This window comes from Taeniopygia guttata, chromosome 4 (genome assembly GCF_048771995.1).
Source record: "Taeniopygia guttata chromosome 4, bTaeGut7.mat, whole genome shotgun sequence".
Lineage (NCBI taxonomy): Eukaryota > Metazoa > Chordata > Aves > Passeriformes > Estrildidae > Taeniopygia > Taeniopygia guttata.
The window spans coordinates 36,358,115-36,376,389 of NC_133028.1; the positions used below are offsets into that span (position 1 = coordinate 36,358,115).

The window sequence follows — 18,275 nt, forward strand, 5'->3', positions numbered from 1 at the left end:
ATCACTATTATTGATGTAAGTCCCCGAAGACAGGTCATCACTGCTATACAGAACAGGAAATATTATACTTGGGACTAGCATCTACTTTTTTTTTTTTTTAGTTTTTTTTTTTTTTTTTCAGTTTTTGCTTGGGCTTGTTTCTTTTTTTCTCTCTTTTAAAAACTGAGCTTTCAGATCAACATTCAAATACAAAGCGAGAAGGCACTAGAGAGTAAATTTTGTTTTTTTAAGGATTTGAAACCACATATCCCCACACAGATAAAAGTGTAGTGAAAGATGAAAATCTAGCAACTTTAATAATTTTTCTAGGAGGGCACTTCTTGAATTCTGGACACTAGTTTCATTTGAGAATATATATCACTGATACAGTGAAAGTCAATAGATAGTTCTTGCTAAGTTTCTGGAAATACAATTTTCTTCCTGCCTATCAAGATAAAAATCAACATGCCAAGTTCCAGCACAGAAAAGCATGAAGAAGATAATTTTCAGTGTTCTAAATAACAGGAGTCATATTATCAACTCTGCTTCCCCCTCCTTGGTCACCCTGGTAGGTCCCAAAAATTAGCTTTCCAATTGCATTTAAAAGGTTTACCTGATGAGTTTCCAAAATGTGTGTTGCAGGGGGAGGGGAATGGGAAAAACAGGGGAAGAATCACACTTACTTCAACCACAAAAAGGGCCTTATATCTGGCCAAGGCAACAGAGGCTTTGTGCTTTAAAATAGAAGCTTGGCTCTGACTCACAGCCACCTATAAACTGTTTTTATGTGTAAATTTAAGTGGCAAGAGTTAGTTCTATCATGTACTCAGTTTTCTGACATAGCCAAATTCTATACAACTGCAACCTTATACTTCCTAGCTTCTTCTGCAGTGTAACTGTTATAAGTTGTAACTTGAGATCCAGTGAAAATGTGTACCCAAGCTACTGCTTAAATAATACTGTAATATGCCATTTCACAATCTGAGGAAGCCATTCTGTAGTTACCCACAGAAAACCTTAAGGCCTTGTGACAAAAAAACAAAACACTAACCTGTATTTTCAGGGTTTAAACTTTTAAAGAAGGCACTACTGAAAAAAAAAAAATCTTATTCCAAATCAGTATTTTAGAGTATAATAGTTTTTATCATGCTTGGCACCCAGCTCCAGGCTGGTCTCACTCAATAGGACATCCAGACCATTAAGAATCAGATCACAGTCTGCAGCACTTTATTTATGAAGCAAATGCATTTTAATATGTGAAACACTTTATGTAACTGCAGAAGATTGCATCCATCTTTCATATTATACATCCTTTTATGTGCTGTCTCCTTGACAAGCCATGACAAACATTACTGTTCAAAATTTTTTAATCATGTTAGACTTATATTAAGATAAACTGACAAACATTTTTCTCTTTTACAAACAATACATTGTAAACTGCATGTAGCATATTCATAATTAATGCTATGAACAATTAAGTTATGGTTGTTTATTGAGACCTTGGCTACCACTACAGCTTCAATAATACTGCAAATTCTCAAATTCTTTCTAAAAGAATTGTAAGTTCAAAGACCTAAATTAAATTTAGTAAACTTGTTTAATATATGATGCTGACAAAAATTCCCAGCGCATAATTCCATATGAAATATGGCATAAGTAAATCAGTATTTTAATATACACTTCTTTTCCTGCACAAATTTTATTACATTTTTCTATATAAGAATCACAGAGTTAATTTTTTTTCATAGCAAATAGGGAATTACAATTAATGTTGGTTTCTGTATCATCCTGCCTCATATCTTCTAGAAACACTCTGGAACTAGGCTTGACATGTTCCTCTGAATTTAAGAATTCAAACTCACAATTCAAAATTATTATAAGAATTAACCAAATATTTGAGCAGAAGTGATGTAAAAGGATCACCAGTGCACAATTTCCTTAAGTAACACTGAAGTAATATTTCAGCTGTTTGCTACCTGTTATTGCTGTACAAAAGTGCTCATGTCTTTTACCTTCTTTTGACATTTTACCCCAAGGATACAGAGCTCCAATCTATTTCCACTGTCATCATAAACATGTACAGGTCACTTATTTTTCAATATCTCTGCTTAGTTTGTTTATAAAACTAATCTGTATGAATGTTTGTAGAACTACAGAACATACTGTCTGTTTGTTTATAGAACTAATCTCTATGAAAGGCCTGCACTAAGGCACATAAAGGTCAAGATCTTTAAAACCCCCTTTTTCCAGTCAAGGTAACATTTTGAAGCAGCAGAAAGGTAAAGACAATACTGAATACAACGAAAGAAAGAATTACAACGTTCATGCCTTCCCTCCCCATAAAGCTTCCACATGCTATTTAAATGTACAAATAGGAGGAACAAAGACTGCAAATTGCTCAGTAACTGCTGGAATAGACACTGCGTGTTACAGTACTTTCTAAAAGATTTTTCCTTTGAGATCTTATTAGACCTAGACAAGGTCAAAATGGCTCAACAATCAAACATAAAAATATTGACGGCCACTTATTCTATTCCTTAGCTGATTTCTTTTGAAGACAAGGTTTTTCATAAATCTACATTAACACAGCTTCTTATATTTTGCCATTCTCTCAGAAATTTGTTTATTACACAAAATTTAAAATCCACCTCATAGAATGTAAACATTTCAGCATACACATGCAATCAGACAAAAATACCTCCAAAGCATTATAAAAGAAAACATCAGACTGTATTTAAAGAATAAAAATTGTAAACAAAACCCACTCACAGTATATAGTCTTTCTATGTGTATCTTATTGGCTATTAATATCACTGATAGATTACATGGTTTCAGAAATAAAACCTAATTTTTTCCTGTTTTCTATTCTATCTGTTAAGCCTTTTGTAGTACTTTATATTGGAAAAGTTATCACTTCTGGTTAAAAATAGGTTGTCATTATGAGAAATAGCACCAGATTTGGATATAAACATTTGATCTGCACTTCTTTAAAAGCCCACATATGAATCCTTCCTCTTGACTAAGAAGAGCTATAATTCATCATTACTGCTACTACTCGTAATTGATGATAAAGCTGAGAATTTCTTGAGTGAAACAGATGAAAAAAATTTCAGAAATGAAGGAACAATGGCATTGATTCTCGTGACTTTCAGTCTCACTACCCAGGACATAGAGATGAAACCAACACGATGTCTTTTCATGGATGCTTCTTAGGCTTTCATGGCTCTCTCCTGTGAATCTCATTCCTCATGAGGGCATTGAGGGATCTCAGACTCCTAGTTCTGCACAGAGACCATGGAAAACCAGTGCTATCAGAGCCACAGAAGCTGCCATCCCCCTGAAATGAATGTCTTGGTAGAAATGTCCTCAGAGTCCTCCCTATACAACTGAAGTAGGGAAGTTGCTGATAAAACAAAGAAATGGCAACTACAATAACTGATTCATGGCAAAGCCAGAAGTCTCAGCATCCAGGATCTCTACCCTCTGTAGAGACACAGGTATATTTACAGTGCCCTGTCACAGCAGGCATTGCTGTAGCTGGGCTAATACACACACCAGAAGCCAGCTGGGTCATTACTACACAGGCGGTGTTCGGGTAGGGTGCACCCACCACTTTGAAATCCAACGCAAGAGCACTCTTCTGATATACAGAAGACATTGTTTATTACTTACCAAAACAAAAACTGACAGATGTAGGATTTGCATTTGTTTACAGTTCTCATATTTTTAATGCAAATTAAGCATATTATTCATCAGGGCATATCATCAGTTGTATTCCCAAAGGAAAAGAAATTAATTGAAACAGGTCTTATTTTAAATTCTGATTCCTTGTCAAAAAGCTGGCATGACTTATAAACTCCAATAAAGTCAGTTTCTCTGATTAGCTTATTTTGTTCCCTCCCATTCCATTGTAATATCTGATTGACTTAATGGCTCACTTTAGAAAATGGAAGCAATTAAACTTCTTTTTTTTTTTCTTCTTCCTTCCAAAGTATCTATCACAACTGTTTTGTTAAGAATTACTTTTTTTTTAAGGTTAACTTCTTTCTTTTTGCTATATTTCAGTCACTGATTTTGAGCTAATGACAGAGCAATATTCAGAGAAGAATGGAAGTGATTGGTTGACTGAATAACTTAATTTTAATTTCACTATATCTATTCTGTACTGATAAGATGATAACATTTTTAAGTCATTATATATTCCTTTCTGACATTGTGTAAATCAGGGCTTGGATAACTGGCAACTAAATAGGTAACTTCCCTGTTCCACCAACAGTATAACAATTAGTCCTCCTGCAACCCAACAGCATTTCCCTGTCTTATTGAATTTTTCTATCAAGATTTACCAACTAATATTGTTAGAATTGGTTTGTAAGTCTTTACAAAGACTTCCAAAAGTGCTTTCAAATTAAGTTCTGGCTACGTGTAAAACCTTGCCTCTCCATCCTTCCCTTCAAGTACCTTCTCAGGTATCTTCACCATGCTACCCAAATGTGAAGTAACAAATATTTAAAATAAATAGAAATCATACCTTTTTCTTCTGTATGTCTTGCAAAAGACTTTACTCTTGATTTCAGGTTTTAATTGGTGGAATGAGAAGGGATCAGAATATTTGTCCATGAAACAGTAGTAGTCATGAAGAAACTAGTACCTCTCCATAATTAGAAATTATGAAATCCACATTCTCAGTGCTTAGGAAATCATAAGCTTTACAGATGAACAGCCAGACTGAATTTAAAAAATAATACACTCCTTTCTTCTTTTCTGTACAAGGGTTGACTGCCTTTCCTGAAATGTCCTGAGAAGCCCTTTCACATCATGCTTTCAGATAGATTTTTAACTAATAGTGTATTTCATCTAATGTTATTAGGAAGAAAACATATATAGTATGTCCCAAAAGAATGCATTGAGATGCTCTAGCTTTGCATTTTTATTACCATATTGTTATTTTCAAAGAAAATAGCACTAAAAGGTATTTTAATCTATTGAATAATGATGAAAAATTTATATTATTTAAAAGATATCTCTAAAATGTCAAACTCAGCAAATGGTAAAAAAAAAAAGTAAATAAGTCAGTATATCTTAATATTCACATGCTACTTCATTTATGTTAGGTTTAGGACTGGAAATTACAAAGCTATGTAACATGTTTTTTCAGTTTCTCAGCCAGCTCCATGCAATGGCTTGCATTACATTGGCAATGCTTTAAGCTAGCCATCAGACAATCATAAGTATTACTGTTATTGTCCAAAACATATGGGGTCCACATTATATATTTAGAAATTAAATGTACATTGCCAAAGCATCCACGCACATCTGTTCCAACCAGCAATGATATTCCCCACATATATGCAAGTTTCCACATACGTGCTGCTTTTACTTTGTACATTCTCTCTTACATATTTTCCATTTTACATTTACTAATTTGGAACACAGCAATTATTGATTTGACAAGTACCAAATTGCCAAGAATAATTTCCTTCCCCTCCCTACCTTTTTTACCTCCTAAGCATATGTGGGAGGAAAGGATAATTTCTTTAGTTAGTGATCAAGATTCAAACTAGAAAGGGAAAAATAGCTTAAAAAATTAACATACACTTGGAATATTATACTAGCTCTGTCTTCTCCAAAATTAAGTACTTACTAAGTGTTATGAATCTGTCAATGAGATTCTGTTATTGAGATATTTTGGGGGAGGTTTTGGCTGTCTCAAGACAGTGGGATCAAGACAGAATAATTTGTTTTGCAATAGTAGATTGGCCTTTGTAAAATAATGACTTTCAAACACTGATTAGGGTGTAATTCAGCTGCTGTTTCTCTTCCTTCCTTCTAATTTAAATCATCCTATATTGAAAAGCTGTACATTATGTTGTAAAAGAAGAATTCAAATCTGAACATGCTCTGATGACAGAAAGAAGAACACAAACCATACTCTCAGCACGTACGGGATGCAGCACATGAAGGTACGTTAAAATTACATTACTCATTGTAACAAAGTGTCCTTCAGTCTATTTGCAAACACAATTTTCTTCCATTTTCAAATAATTGTAGACTGTCAGAATGAGATGAAGTTGTTTTATCAAGACTAAAGGATCAAATTGTAGAAGTGTCAAAGGTTCTTGGCAGCTGTAGGTATTGAATTTGGGTATTGTTCATTGATTTAAGGATAATTTGGCTTTATTTGTAACATATATCTTTTTGCAAATCAACACTCTATTTGGTCACAGCCTAACAACTGACTTCAACAGGAAAAATAATTTGTTGATAACATTTTTGGTAATTGTACAATCATGATATAGTTACTAGCAGGGAAAATGTTGTGACTTGGCTACTTTCAGAGATAAGCTATTTGTGCTCGATCTGACCTCTCAATTTAGAATACGATGACCTTGTGACACTGCTACAATCAAAAAAAAGTTGTTAGGAATGCCTCCTAACGGACAGACAGTAATAGAGAGAAAGAATGAGTAAACAAACCACTTCAATTTGTTCTGAATTCATATATACCTGAACGCATAGCATCTTTTTGAATGCTTTCATAATCATGCCAGTCCTTCCTTTTCAGGCCATCAGTCCAGGTAAAGAGCTGTCCATCTCCCAGCCCCAGTGGAAGTGTCTGTGAAAAGAGTAAACAAACAAACAAACAAATATATATATATACATAAGTAGTTCATGTTACTACAGAGTTACTCATAATACAGCAGTAGCCATACTCAGTTTATTCAATGCAAATATTGAAACTTTACTGTGATAAATGAAGTTATTTTTCTAAATACTGTGAGAAAACAGTGAATTTAGTTCTTGAAAATTACTTGAAGTATATCAAACGTCTGGAGCTTAACATTTCTCTTTTCAGCACAGTTCCAATATGACTTCTTGGCAAGAAGCTCATGGAGACTAAACAGACCACTTAAACTAAACAGGTTTCAAAAATGCCTTATCCTTCAACACATGAAGGACTTGGATTTTTTTCTTTAAACTATCACTTGTGCAAAATTGGAGTTGTAGTTACTTTGCACTTTACAATGTTCTCCTTTCATTTATTTGGTAAGTATTTTTTTTAATAGCTGCCACAAAGTTATTGTTATTCACACAAAGTCAAAGAACTGCATCAAAGGCCCAGAGTAAAGAAATTTTCAAAGCACTTTCAACTCTTGTAGATTTTCACAATAAGTGATAAGAGGAAAAATACCCCAAACACACCACCCCCACCCTCAGAGAATACCCAGAAAAGAAACCCCCATACAATGTGTAATTGGTAAGCTGACTTCCCTTTCCAAACTCCAAATTCCTGTGTAAAGGAAAACCTGCTTTTTGATTCTAAGCAAGATTATCTTCCTAGAGCTCTTTATTTTTTTTTCCTCTCTTGATTCCTTCTGCCAAAAGCTAGTATTTCTATGAAAATTAAGAATCAAAAAGTAAAGTACATGAAACATAGATTCATTGCTAATAAGAATAACATGAAAACTCTAGCTCTGCTAATTACAGGTTTAAATCAGTAAGTTGTCCAGAAAAAAAAGCATATATGGAATGCATGCTAGAAATGTTCTCACAGTTATGAGAAAACACACTCAAACAGCAGTTTCACGGACACAACATCTGATCAAGCTTCTACTAGGAAACACTGAAAGCCCTACAAAAATCTCATGCCGGTGTAACAGTGAAGCTTTGCCCTTCATATTTGAAGTTTTTAAACTCAATGAACACTGGATTCACCCATATTCTCTTTCTGATTTTACACCACTGGCTGCACAGACGTAGATGACACTCACTGACACCACGTGAAATTGTCCCAGCATGCTCAGTTAGGGTTTCTTTTTTTCTAGGACAGACAAATATTTGCCAAGCTACATCATGCAGATCTGGTTGCTAAGCCATCCTTAAACTGGGTTTCAAAGGCTTTTGGATTTGTAAGCAAGAAGTCAGGCATGCCAGGCATGACTGGTTACCTTCAAACAACGGATGCTCGAAAACCTGGCTGACAAAGATTTATGCTGGAAATATCTGCTTTGGGTCAAGTGAGAATGCTGGATATTCAGGGCAAATTATGACGAGCTCAGTGCTCTCCAACAAATCCCTGAAATACTGAGGAAAATCCATCACACTCTGCTAGCAGGGCCTACATTTCTAAGTTTTAATATTAAAGGTAACTTATGTTACATAATGCCAAACTGAAATCTAGTTTGTTTATTCTTCTATTACCACTTCTGCAGACATATTCCAAGAAAATACTGTTGTCATATTTTAATATGATAAAAGTCAGAGGTTCACACATAAAAGAACTGAAGAACTTAATAGAGCTTGATAAAAATATGTTGGGTTATCAAAATATCTAACCTTTCAAGTCATTAAAATGAACCCATTAATTACAATAATTTTTGAGTTCAAACAAGGCTAACGTTCTAATAGTAATATTAAATTGCTTGGGTTTTAAAGTCAGAAGCATAGATAGAACACAGGCTGCAACAGCATTAATCATGATTCTAAAGCACAAATTTCCAAAATAATCTACTCTGAAGCAGGAACTGGTTCTTTAAAAGTCAGACCCAGGCTCACTTCAATTAAATTTGTACCCTTCTCAGTGTGAGTATAGCTGATGTGAATCACTTGGTCCAAAAATTAAAGACTATTTAAACTATCAAAAGCGCGATAAAGTTTACTTTTGTGACCTTCTATTCCTGTGCTAGTTCCTTTCCCTAAAAGTAGTTATTTAAATGGCAAGTTTGCAGGACACTGAAAGAAAGCTGAGTAGTAGAGCTTACAGCTGGTTTCCCATAATCTATTTGCATTTTGATGCCATTACTCTTAAAAAATATTAATTACATGTAGTTATTTTACCTGATGGCATTTACAAGTCTAATGTACCAGGAGACTCTTGCAAGCATAATATAGTTAAATAAATACATCCACTAAAATTAATCTAGTAGAAGTATAACTATAAATCCAAATATCATGAGATAGACAAAAACTAATTGAAGTCTTTCTGTGGCTCATATTTTGGAATGGTAACATTGCCCTAAGAGGAAACAGGAAACAAACCACTGTATTGGTGCCATTACAAGTTCCTGTTTAACTACTGAGAGTATTGCTTGGACTGCTGGGATTTTTTTTTAATAAATCCCTTAACTCCCTCACATTGTACTGTGGCAATTTTTCAGCTATAACATCCTTTCAGTGTAAGGGGAATTGAACAGAATGCTCTGTGTGTCACTTCATAAAACCAGTATTCAGACAGCACCATCTCAATGCTGACTGAACATTGCGACCTCTACAGGGACTGGACTTCACAAAATTTACTCTGTGTACACACTAGTTTCACCTGTGCAGTGAGCATGAAACAGGGCTTAGAATAAGGGATGTTGAGTTGCAAAGACAAACTCTCTAGGAAGAGCAAGAGTTTTGCAAGTTCTTCAGCTCTGAAGAAATCTGAACTGCCTTCGGTCCCTCAACTAAATATCTCCCTTGTGAGCAACTGAAGGATGTTTTTTTGTCTTTTTTTTCAAGTTGCTCTATTATTTAATAAGATAGAAAAGCACTTGAGAAAATGGGTTTCTCCATTTCACTTCTACCTAAGGGTAAACAAATTGTATTTTGAAAGACCTTAAAACACAGTTTCTGAAATTTTTTAAAATTGATAAAACGCTCCATTGTAAAAACTCTAAGTACGCTTACATGCCTCTTTTACCCAGATGATAATGACTGGAAGGGCTCCCATTTCTAAAGCATTTCTGGCTGTGGAAGAAGGAAAAGGAAAAATAAAATAATGTAGTATTCTTATTCTAGCATTTGTCTTTCCCTACATATTTTTCTTTCACATTTCTCCATCTTTTTTGATACCTTGACAAATTAAACTGTTTTGCATCAAACTAGAAGCTGCACTGGTTTAGTTATACTACAGGCTGAGTCTCTCTGGTGTAATGGCTAGATAACAACAACCACCAGCATTGCTACTTGAAAAAAATGCATACAAGAAAGCCCATATAACTCTACACCCCATCACAGACGACAAGTTCTGAGTAGGTGAATATGACATCAAAAGATGGAGTGCGCTAATAAATCTGTATTCTGATTTTTTGCTGAACATATATTTAACTGTAAACTGATGGACTCAAGTGAAATAAAATTAACCACAGCATATAGGTACAAATGCTAAAGAAGGCAACAAAATAAATTATTCATTTTAGAGGTAATGTATAATGTATAATGTATAAAGAGATCAAAATTATTAAATTTACGCTATAAAATGCATACTGAATTCAGCACAAAAATATGTTTAGGTGTTTAAACAAATAACCAAATTAGTTAGTAGGTTGGGTTCCAACCTATAAAATAAAAAAATGATGAAAGATTATTATCTTTATGTAAGTAAATTACTGAACCATACATCATAGGAGACATGGTATTCTGGAAATGCACATTTGCTATTTGCACATCCTGGGTTTTTATGTCCTTATATGGCAGCAACACTTCATGGATCGTGTGAAGTGTTAGTTCTACGTGTGCCTGTAAGAGCACTAGTAGTCTTTTTGGTATACGTAAGGGTTTTAAAATGGAAAGCATGGCTTCAGAACATTACAATGCCTTCCAACACATGAAGTAAGGCTTCTTTCTGGTGGAAACCTAGATATGAGAAAAGAGAACACTCAGGCACGCCTGCCCCTGCTTCTCCCCACTACCTCAACCTAAAACAAAAGTAACATGTATCCTTTACTGATATATCAATGCATATGGGTGAGAAACCAGCTCAGCTAAGTAGCTGAAACATAATCAGGGTTTTCCCCTCCAAAATATTTCTGTACATCACCCACAAATAGTGCAGTCTGCCCCTACAGCCCTTAGCTTCGACCCCATGAACCATTTTCATCATTGCAGAACTATTACAATAGCAAATATCTCATTGCATACAAAATGTTGGACTTTGACTGACTGTCAAAAAAATCCTACAACAATTTATCATCCAACCATTTTTTAGTATGTGACTCTGAGTTACACATTTTTAAGTGTTTCAGTCCAAAAGGGATTACCCACCTACAGGAACATTACATACAGCATCTGCCTTACTATTTCATTTTCACATTAACCTCAAATCCTCTGGGATGCAAGACTGATACAGTATTACATAAACTGAGAAGACTCTTCTCCTCCAGAGAAGATTTAACATCTGGTTCAATTACAGAGAATATGATAAGCACAAAAAATAGAGCTATTACCAAAAACTTACTCACAGACTATTAGATCCCTCAGAGAGGAAAAAAAAAAGCTTCTCTACTTTGACATTTGAAAGCCTGAACTAAGAAACAAGTGCCTTCATTGAATAATTCATTTATTTTTAATTTCACTCTGTGGAGGCATACAATTAGAGGGGACTCAGGCAAGGCAAGAGGATATATCAATGGAAATGTGACTTTAAAAAAAAAAAAGATATTACAGAAATTACAGATTTACTTTGAGCCTGAAGATTTGCTCACTGGCTCTAGGGACATTTTACTAAACACCAATACATAATTGAATACTGCACTAACAAAACATCATATAATGATCAGCATAACCACTTCCAATTGTTTAATGAATTTTAGGAAATAATCTTATTTAGACATAAGCACTTGTTCACACTAAGGAAAAGATACACACGGGAAATAAAGGCAGTGAAGAAGTACTTAGACACATTTGGGTATATTTCAGGAGAAGCATAAAAATAACCACTGTTTGATTCCTCTTTGTTCTTGGAATAAAAGCTTCTCTATAGTGTTTGTAAACAATGTTGTGTAAAACACATAATTCACTACTTTTTTTGTACCCTTCTCACACAGATAATTCTCAGGACTCTAAGCTCTAATCAACTACTAAGATCAAAAATGACAATAACAAAAGAATCAGAACTCACTGAGCAATTAAATTCATTCCTTCCATCAAAATAAAATTAAGGGTAACTTTTTAATGAATGGTGTCACTGGGTGTAAGACCATATGTTCACTATAAATCAGTTGCAAAATCACAGTATGTTCATTTACCAAATTTCTCTTCTGCTATTATTAAAAGTACATGAAGACAAACATTCTCATGAAGGTTCGCCCCCAGCAGTCGGAAGAGTCATGACAACAATTTATTTTGGAAGATTTCCCCTTTTCCTGATCATGGTACATTTTAGCACAAGTGAAATCTTAGCACTATGGAAGCCAAATCTGAAGTCAAGTGCTCAAGCAAAATCCATTCCAGTGCAGTGACTGGGTGAGGATATTAAAGATGAAGACCAAAATATTATTTCCCGTAACAAAGTGCTTGATGTAAGGCAGCCTGATCAATGGAAAAGGTGTAAAACCCAAGCAGCACACTATCTCACCTCTACATTTTTATGCTTGAGCTCTGAACACTGCCTGTGTGGTTCTTCTCTCCTGTATCTCTTCAGTGTTAGACCGAAAAACAAAAAAGGCCCCATATCTGCACTGAGATCTGTGTATACGTACCACACACAGGGAACAGGCACAATACAGCCCTTAAGTGCCTGTGAAGCTCCCATCACCATAAAATGAAAATATTACATGTAGCAATTTGGATCCACCATGAATATTCCCTAAAGATATCAGGAGCAGGCATTGAATGGCCTATAAATATCAGCTGATAGTTTTGAAGCTCCAGGTTACACGTTTCCTGTCCAGATCCTTCTCTGGGATTCTGTCCCTCTAGGTGGGGGCAGTGGCTGCAGCACATGCAGTGGCAGCCTTTGGGGTGGGCAGCAGCTGCCCTGCACCAGGGGGACCCCAGGTCTCAATGCCACAGACAGTTCCCATCAGTCCTGCACCCCTGCTGGGCAGCCACCGCCTGCCAAAACTGATTCCCATCCAAAAGGCACTGATGATGAAGCCAAGGTTGGCCAGTAAAATGTAGAGAACTACTTTTTGCTATCAAGAGAAGACTGTAAAGGCTCTAAATCCAGAATATTTCAAAAATAATGAAAAAATCAAAATACACTGAGATATAATTACTGCCTTTTATTTTTATTTTTACTCCATTTTTATGTACTTCTAAAACACTTTAAAAAATGTGAATCTCAATTGTTTTCCACATCCTTGGCTTGAAGCCATATAATAGAGACTTCAGAACATGATGAATTTCTTCATATGCTCAGATTTCCTTTGCCACTTATTTGCTGTGCCACAGCAAATAAGTGTTCATTGCACTGACATTTACATTAGTAGAAATAATTAGCCCAGCACATCAAAAAAAGGGCAGCACTTGATTTAGTCTGTGACATCTGAATGACTCGAGGTTATTTCATTTTTGAAACACTTATATCACACATTTTATGCTTGTAGATTTGAGACTATCATGGACAACCCAGTAGCATCATGCCATCAATTCCAAATCAAAGCTGTTAATAATGTTATTTAGAAAATGCCAAGCTTCCCAAGCATTTCATTACAGAGATTTTTATAGACAGGTATAAAAATGCTGTTATTGCTGCACTATGGTTACAAGGCCACAAAACTGCAGCAAAAAAGATGAAGTTAAAACATGAGCACAGAACTCCAGAGGAGTTTGTACTCTGTATCTGTGGAATATGAAACACCATGAATTACCAAAGGTAACCTGTGAAATCTGGCAGTGAACCCTGGTTTTCCAAATGACACAATTTGAACTGACTATAGGACAGCAGGTAGAGACTAGACTTAAGCGATAATAAAGAAAAAATAAAATAATAATAATAAAAGAAAATATTCCACAGAACATGCAACTCCCATCTTTTCCTACCTGCTGACCTAAGCTGCAGATAGATTTACTCAATAACTAAAACACCTAAACTTATATTTTCTTGTTCTATTTTTACTTACATCATTTCAAATTCAAGGAAAAGAAACCAAAGTAACACGAGTGTTTATGATGGACCTAAACGAATATATTCTGCCCATGTTGACCATGCACTGCTTTCTCCAGTTCTTCTTTTGTAACTGAAGACTACTTTAACAGCAGAACAGGGTCAGCTTGCAGAAGAGCCTGCATCCATATTAGACTATCCATTTTCAGGAAGTTTAAAAAATCATACTTGAAATCATGTTAATGCTGCAATTTTTAAAATAACTACCTTTTTCAGAAATTATTTTTAACATCAAAAGACCTGAAAGGGGTTTAAAGAAACTCAGCAGGATTTTTGCCAGTATTGGTTGGTTTTGAACCAATAAAGATCTGTCAGACCATTCTGATGAACAATATAAACAATGGCTTCAAGTGACTCCTGGAAGAGGTTATTATATGCTACATTTCTGAGGTGCTTAATTATATGCCACATGGATAAAGAAAATTTATTTTATATTATCAGCCTTCTTCTTAAAAAACAACAAAACAAAACTGAAAACCAACAAAACACCAAATGACAAAAATCAAAACAGAACTCTATGTTCATGGAAAGAACCACATTGTTAATAATTTTGTAATTTTTAAAAGGCTGAATAATAAAGATATGACAGTGCTTTTTCTTAATAGACTTTTAATATACATGTTTTTCCTGAAGTTTAGAAAAATGTCTTTAGATTTTTACTATGCTAAGTATCACACTGTTTTGTGTTGGCTACAGCACTAGCAACATAAAAAGTGCTTTTTCAGGATTCAAATGTCAGGAGTTTTAAGCAGGAATATATTTCTTGCTTTATCTGTTCAGTGGTGACTAAAAATCTTATTTTCTTATGATAACTTCTGATGTAATTTGCCTTTGCATTTCCTTTATTGTAACAGTACTCTCTCTTAGGAAACAGATTTTAAAAACAGTGAAGAATGTTCAATACAGTTAGGTAACCCTTAATGAGTAAAATTCAACTTGTGCTGCTTCATGAGGTAACCAGAATAATTTCAGAAGCATTTTCTCTTTTCTTTTCCTCCTCAGTTGCACCTCCTATAAAAATACGAGCTGCAGTATAACTGGAACATTGTTCAAATCTCTGTGGTGCAACTGATAACAGATTTGCAGCAAACCTGAAACCACTGATCCAGAAGACCCAGTAATACTAGAAAAAAGATACCTACCAATTATTGCCACTGATCAATATTTTCAGTAGCAATGGTTTTTGGTTTTTTTTTTTTTTTGCACATTCTATTATAGGAGAAACATTGCAAGAGAAAGGTCAGATAGAGAAACTAACTTTAACCAAATTTGCTACCTGAAATGTTTTGTTTAAAATCTGTTACAAAAAAAAAAATTTCTACAGCAATAAAATAGATTATTCTGTATTTTTTACTATAACATAAGGTAATTTGACACCTCCTAGTATATATAGAACCTAACAGTATTCTAGGAGCAATTTTTTAATGGTTCAAAAAGAAAAGAAGTAGATTTTTTAACATGTATTTTAATGAGCTTTAAATGATAATCTCTAGTTACATCACCATACAATGAAACAGCTTGGCATACAGGTGGAATACAGTGACTTTTTATTCTATGTAGTTGTCTGCATATTTTTAGAAATAGTAGAGGGAAAACATGAATTTGTTTGAATAGTATTTTTAACGTTTCTTGCTTATCTATGCCACAACAAAATTCATGTTCCATAGGCACCTCCTTGGAGAATACTCAAGCTTCTGGCATTAATAATCAATTTTGTAATTTGTAGTTTACGTTACATTGGATTTAAGGAAAAAAAATAGTTCAGTTAGTTTAGTTAACTAAAGCAATGATCCCCTGTTGAAAAAGAATTATCATCTTGCACTTGAAGGAAGACCTTAAACTAATTCACCCAAATGAGAGAAAACACTCTTATCAGCAGGCTTTCTGATGCTGCAGCACATGCATTATTACTTGATCTCTCAGAACTCTTTTCTTATGTGGGTACTGGGTAGTAATTTCCATTGTCTAAGAGATTTTCAAACAAAGTCCACAGGCTGCTGCAGAAAGCAAGCCGATTAAACATGACTGACAGGTTTACATTCTTGTTCAGTCATCTTAACACGGAGCTGATAAGGAGACCTCTTGCAAGGTCTTTGGAAGCATGACAATTTCAGTGCTCTGCGTGAACTCAATGCAGATTTAGTGAGAGCAAAGACAGTCTTCCTGATGCTTCCAGCATAATGAAGTTTGCACCTAAAAGAACTAAACTTTTTGGTGGTTGTAAATGTTCACAGATGACCATGGATGTCTGAGACTCATCTGCTTAAAACATTTTCTAAGCTCTGAGCTAAAGACTTTGTTTAACTTCCCTATGTAAAGTCAGATTGCATGTATATTGCATTTTTTTTTCCAGTCTGAACCATACCTCTTTTTGCTACTATTAATAGGTTTTTTGCTACTATTAATAGGCTTTTTTGCTACTATTAATAGTTTTTTTGGAATTTCACTTTATTTTTTATTTAGGTCTAATCATGCTTTCTCAATTTGACTTAGCTCCATATCTTTTTCATACTCAGTTGCCAAATCATTACCTCGCTTTTAAGAGGTTTTTTTTCCCACACTTACTTCTTTTTTATAGCTAACTCTCTTAAAATTAAGTAAATTGAGGGAGATTTTACAAAATAGCACTCCCTTCATTTGAGAAAAAGTTTTTCACTCTTATTTTCTAGCAATGGGACAGTAACAAAATTATACAAAAAATATATTAACATATTAAACCAGATTCGATTTGGCTCACCTTTCAATGAATCCAGTCAATTGCAAGAACAGGTTGACTAATAACACCAACATAAATTGACTGCTACAGAAAATTCAACGGATTTTTTATGTGAAGTTCAACAATCAGCTGCAGAATCATGAAAATGTATCTGGACATTCCTTTGAGGTATAATCTTACTCCACCTCAAATCTGGACTGGGTATGCCTAAATCATATCTGCCCTTGCTGATTTCCAATAGCAGAGATTGCACAAGCACTCAAGGCAATTTCCTTCAATACTTAATTATTTTTGCAATTAGGAAACATCCCTTTTCATCTAACCTGCGTTACTTGCCATAATTTTAGCCTTTCATTTCTTTGTTCTTTTCACCAGGGAAAAGAATAACATATTTCCTTTCTAGTAGCTATGTTTCATGGACATGAAAATTATTTTCTCTCCTAGATTAAATGTTCTTATTTTTTCAACTTCTTCTTAGCTCTTGTTGTTGACCCTGAAATATATGAACCTTTGAGAACAGCACTACTTTATTAGTAATTGGATAAGGCTAAGAATAGCAACTATAAAATGCTTATTAAAATCCCCCAAACAAGCCAACAAGAAATATGATTACTAAATGGATGAAGAACTAAGACAAGTACCAGGAGGCTACATTTCCTAAAAATAAGCAAGATTAAGTTATTTACTGTAACATGATTTTTCCCTGTCTGAGAATAAAATAGCCTTTCATACCCATGTTGTGCTTCATGAATACTTCACACTTCCTATCCAACCTAAAACTATTTTAGAAGCAGCATTGAATTATCTTAATTAAAGTGGACAAATTCCTGAAATGGCGATAAACAATTAAGGTAGTCAAGCTTAAATTAGTTTATAAACCTAAAACAACACTGAAATTCAACAGGACTCATATACTTTAAATTACCAAACTACTAGCAATTTTGATCAAAATGTTTTGTACTTCTGGTTGTGCCTGAATCAATGCTGAGTTTTCCCTAGCATTGAGAGCATATTTAAAGAATTCACATATGCAAAGAAATCCATCCCCATGAACAAGAGTAGAAGGAGGGAAGACTTATGAGGTTCAAATTCTAACAATGACCTCTTTTTTTTTCTCTGAACTAAAAATTTTGATATTAGACAAACTTTGTCTAATGCCATTTAAGATGATCTTTCCATTTTATGCCAATAGTTTTCAATTAAAAAACCCATCACAGTATATTTCACTAAAAGGAATACTGTGATTAGTTAAATCTAATTTTATCAACAGCCAGAATATGAAAAGCATATTAAAGTAAGGTGAACAGCTTTGATACACTGAGTTTTAATTTCTAATTCCTCATCTCCCACTCTTTTGGTAGGAAATGAAGGTTACACATCATTGAGCAGGATATGCTACTGTAACTCCAGTGTAGCTTCTAAGATTTGACCTTCAATTTTTCTCCCCCCCGTACTGTATAGACACCTAATTGATAGGTGTGAAGCTATGAGCAAAGTTCTTAGACACAAAATTATTAAAAAAAAAAAACCACACAACAACCAATGAAGATGAGCATTAAATTCCATTATAATTGATCTTTTGGAAGAAGAATCTATATACACCTTTCCTATGGACTATTTTTATAGATTTTGAAAAAGTCTTCCTTAAAATACAAAATCATTTTTTCCAATGTGAGCTCACTTCCTCAGGTAATTAAGATATCCAGT

General features: G+C 34.3%; 1 protein-coding gene across 4 annotated transcripts in view; it reads right to left on the reverse strand.

Moving 5' to 3' along the window:
- GALNTL6 (polypeptide N-acetylgalactosaminyltransferase like 6) overlaps positions 1–18,275 on the reverse strand; it is a 434,988-nt gene that overhangs the window by 271,116 nt on the left and 145,597 nt on the right. For all 4 annotated transcript variants that reach the window (XM_030271350.4, XM_072928381.1, XM_072928379.1 and 1 more), the window contains one exon: positions 6,487–6,595. In XM_030271350.4, coding sequence (XP_030127210.4) covers positions 6,487–6,595 — 109 coding nt within the window. The remainder of the gene's footprint in view (positions 1–6,486; positions 6,596–18,275) is intronic.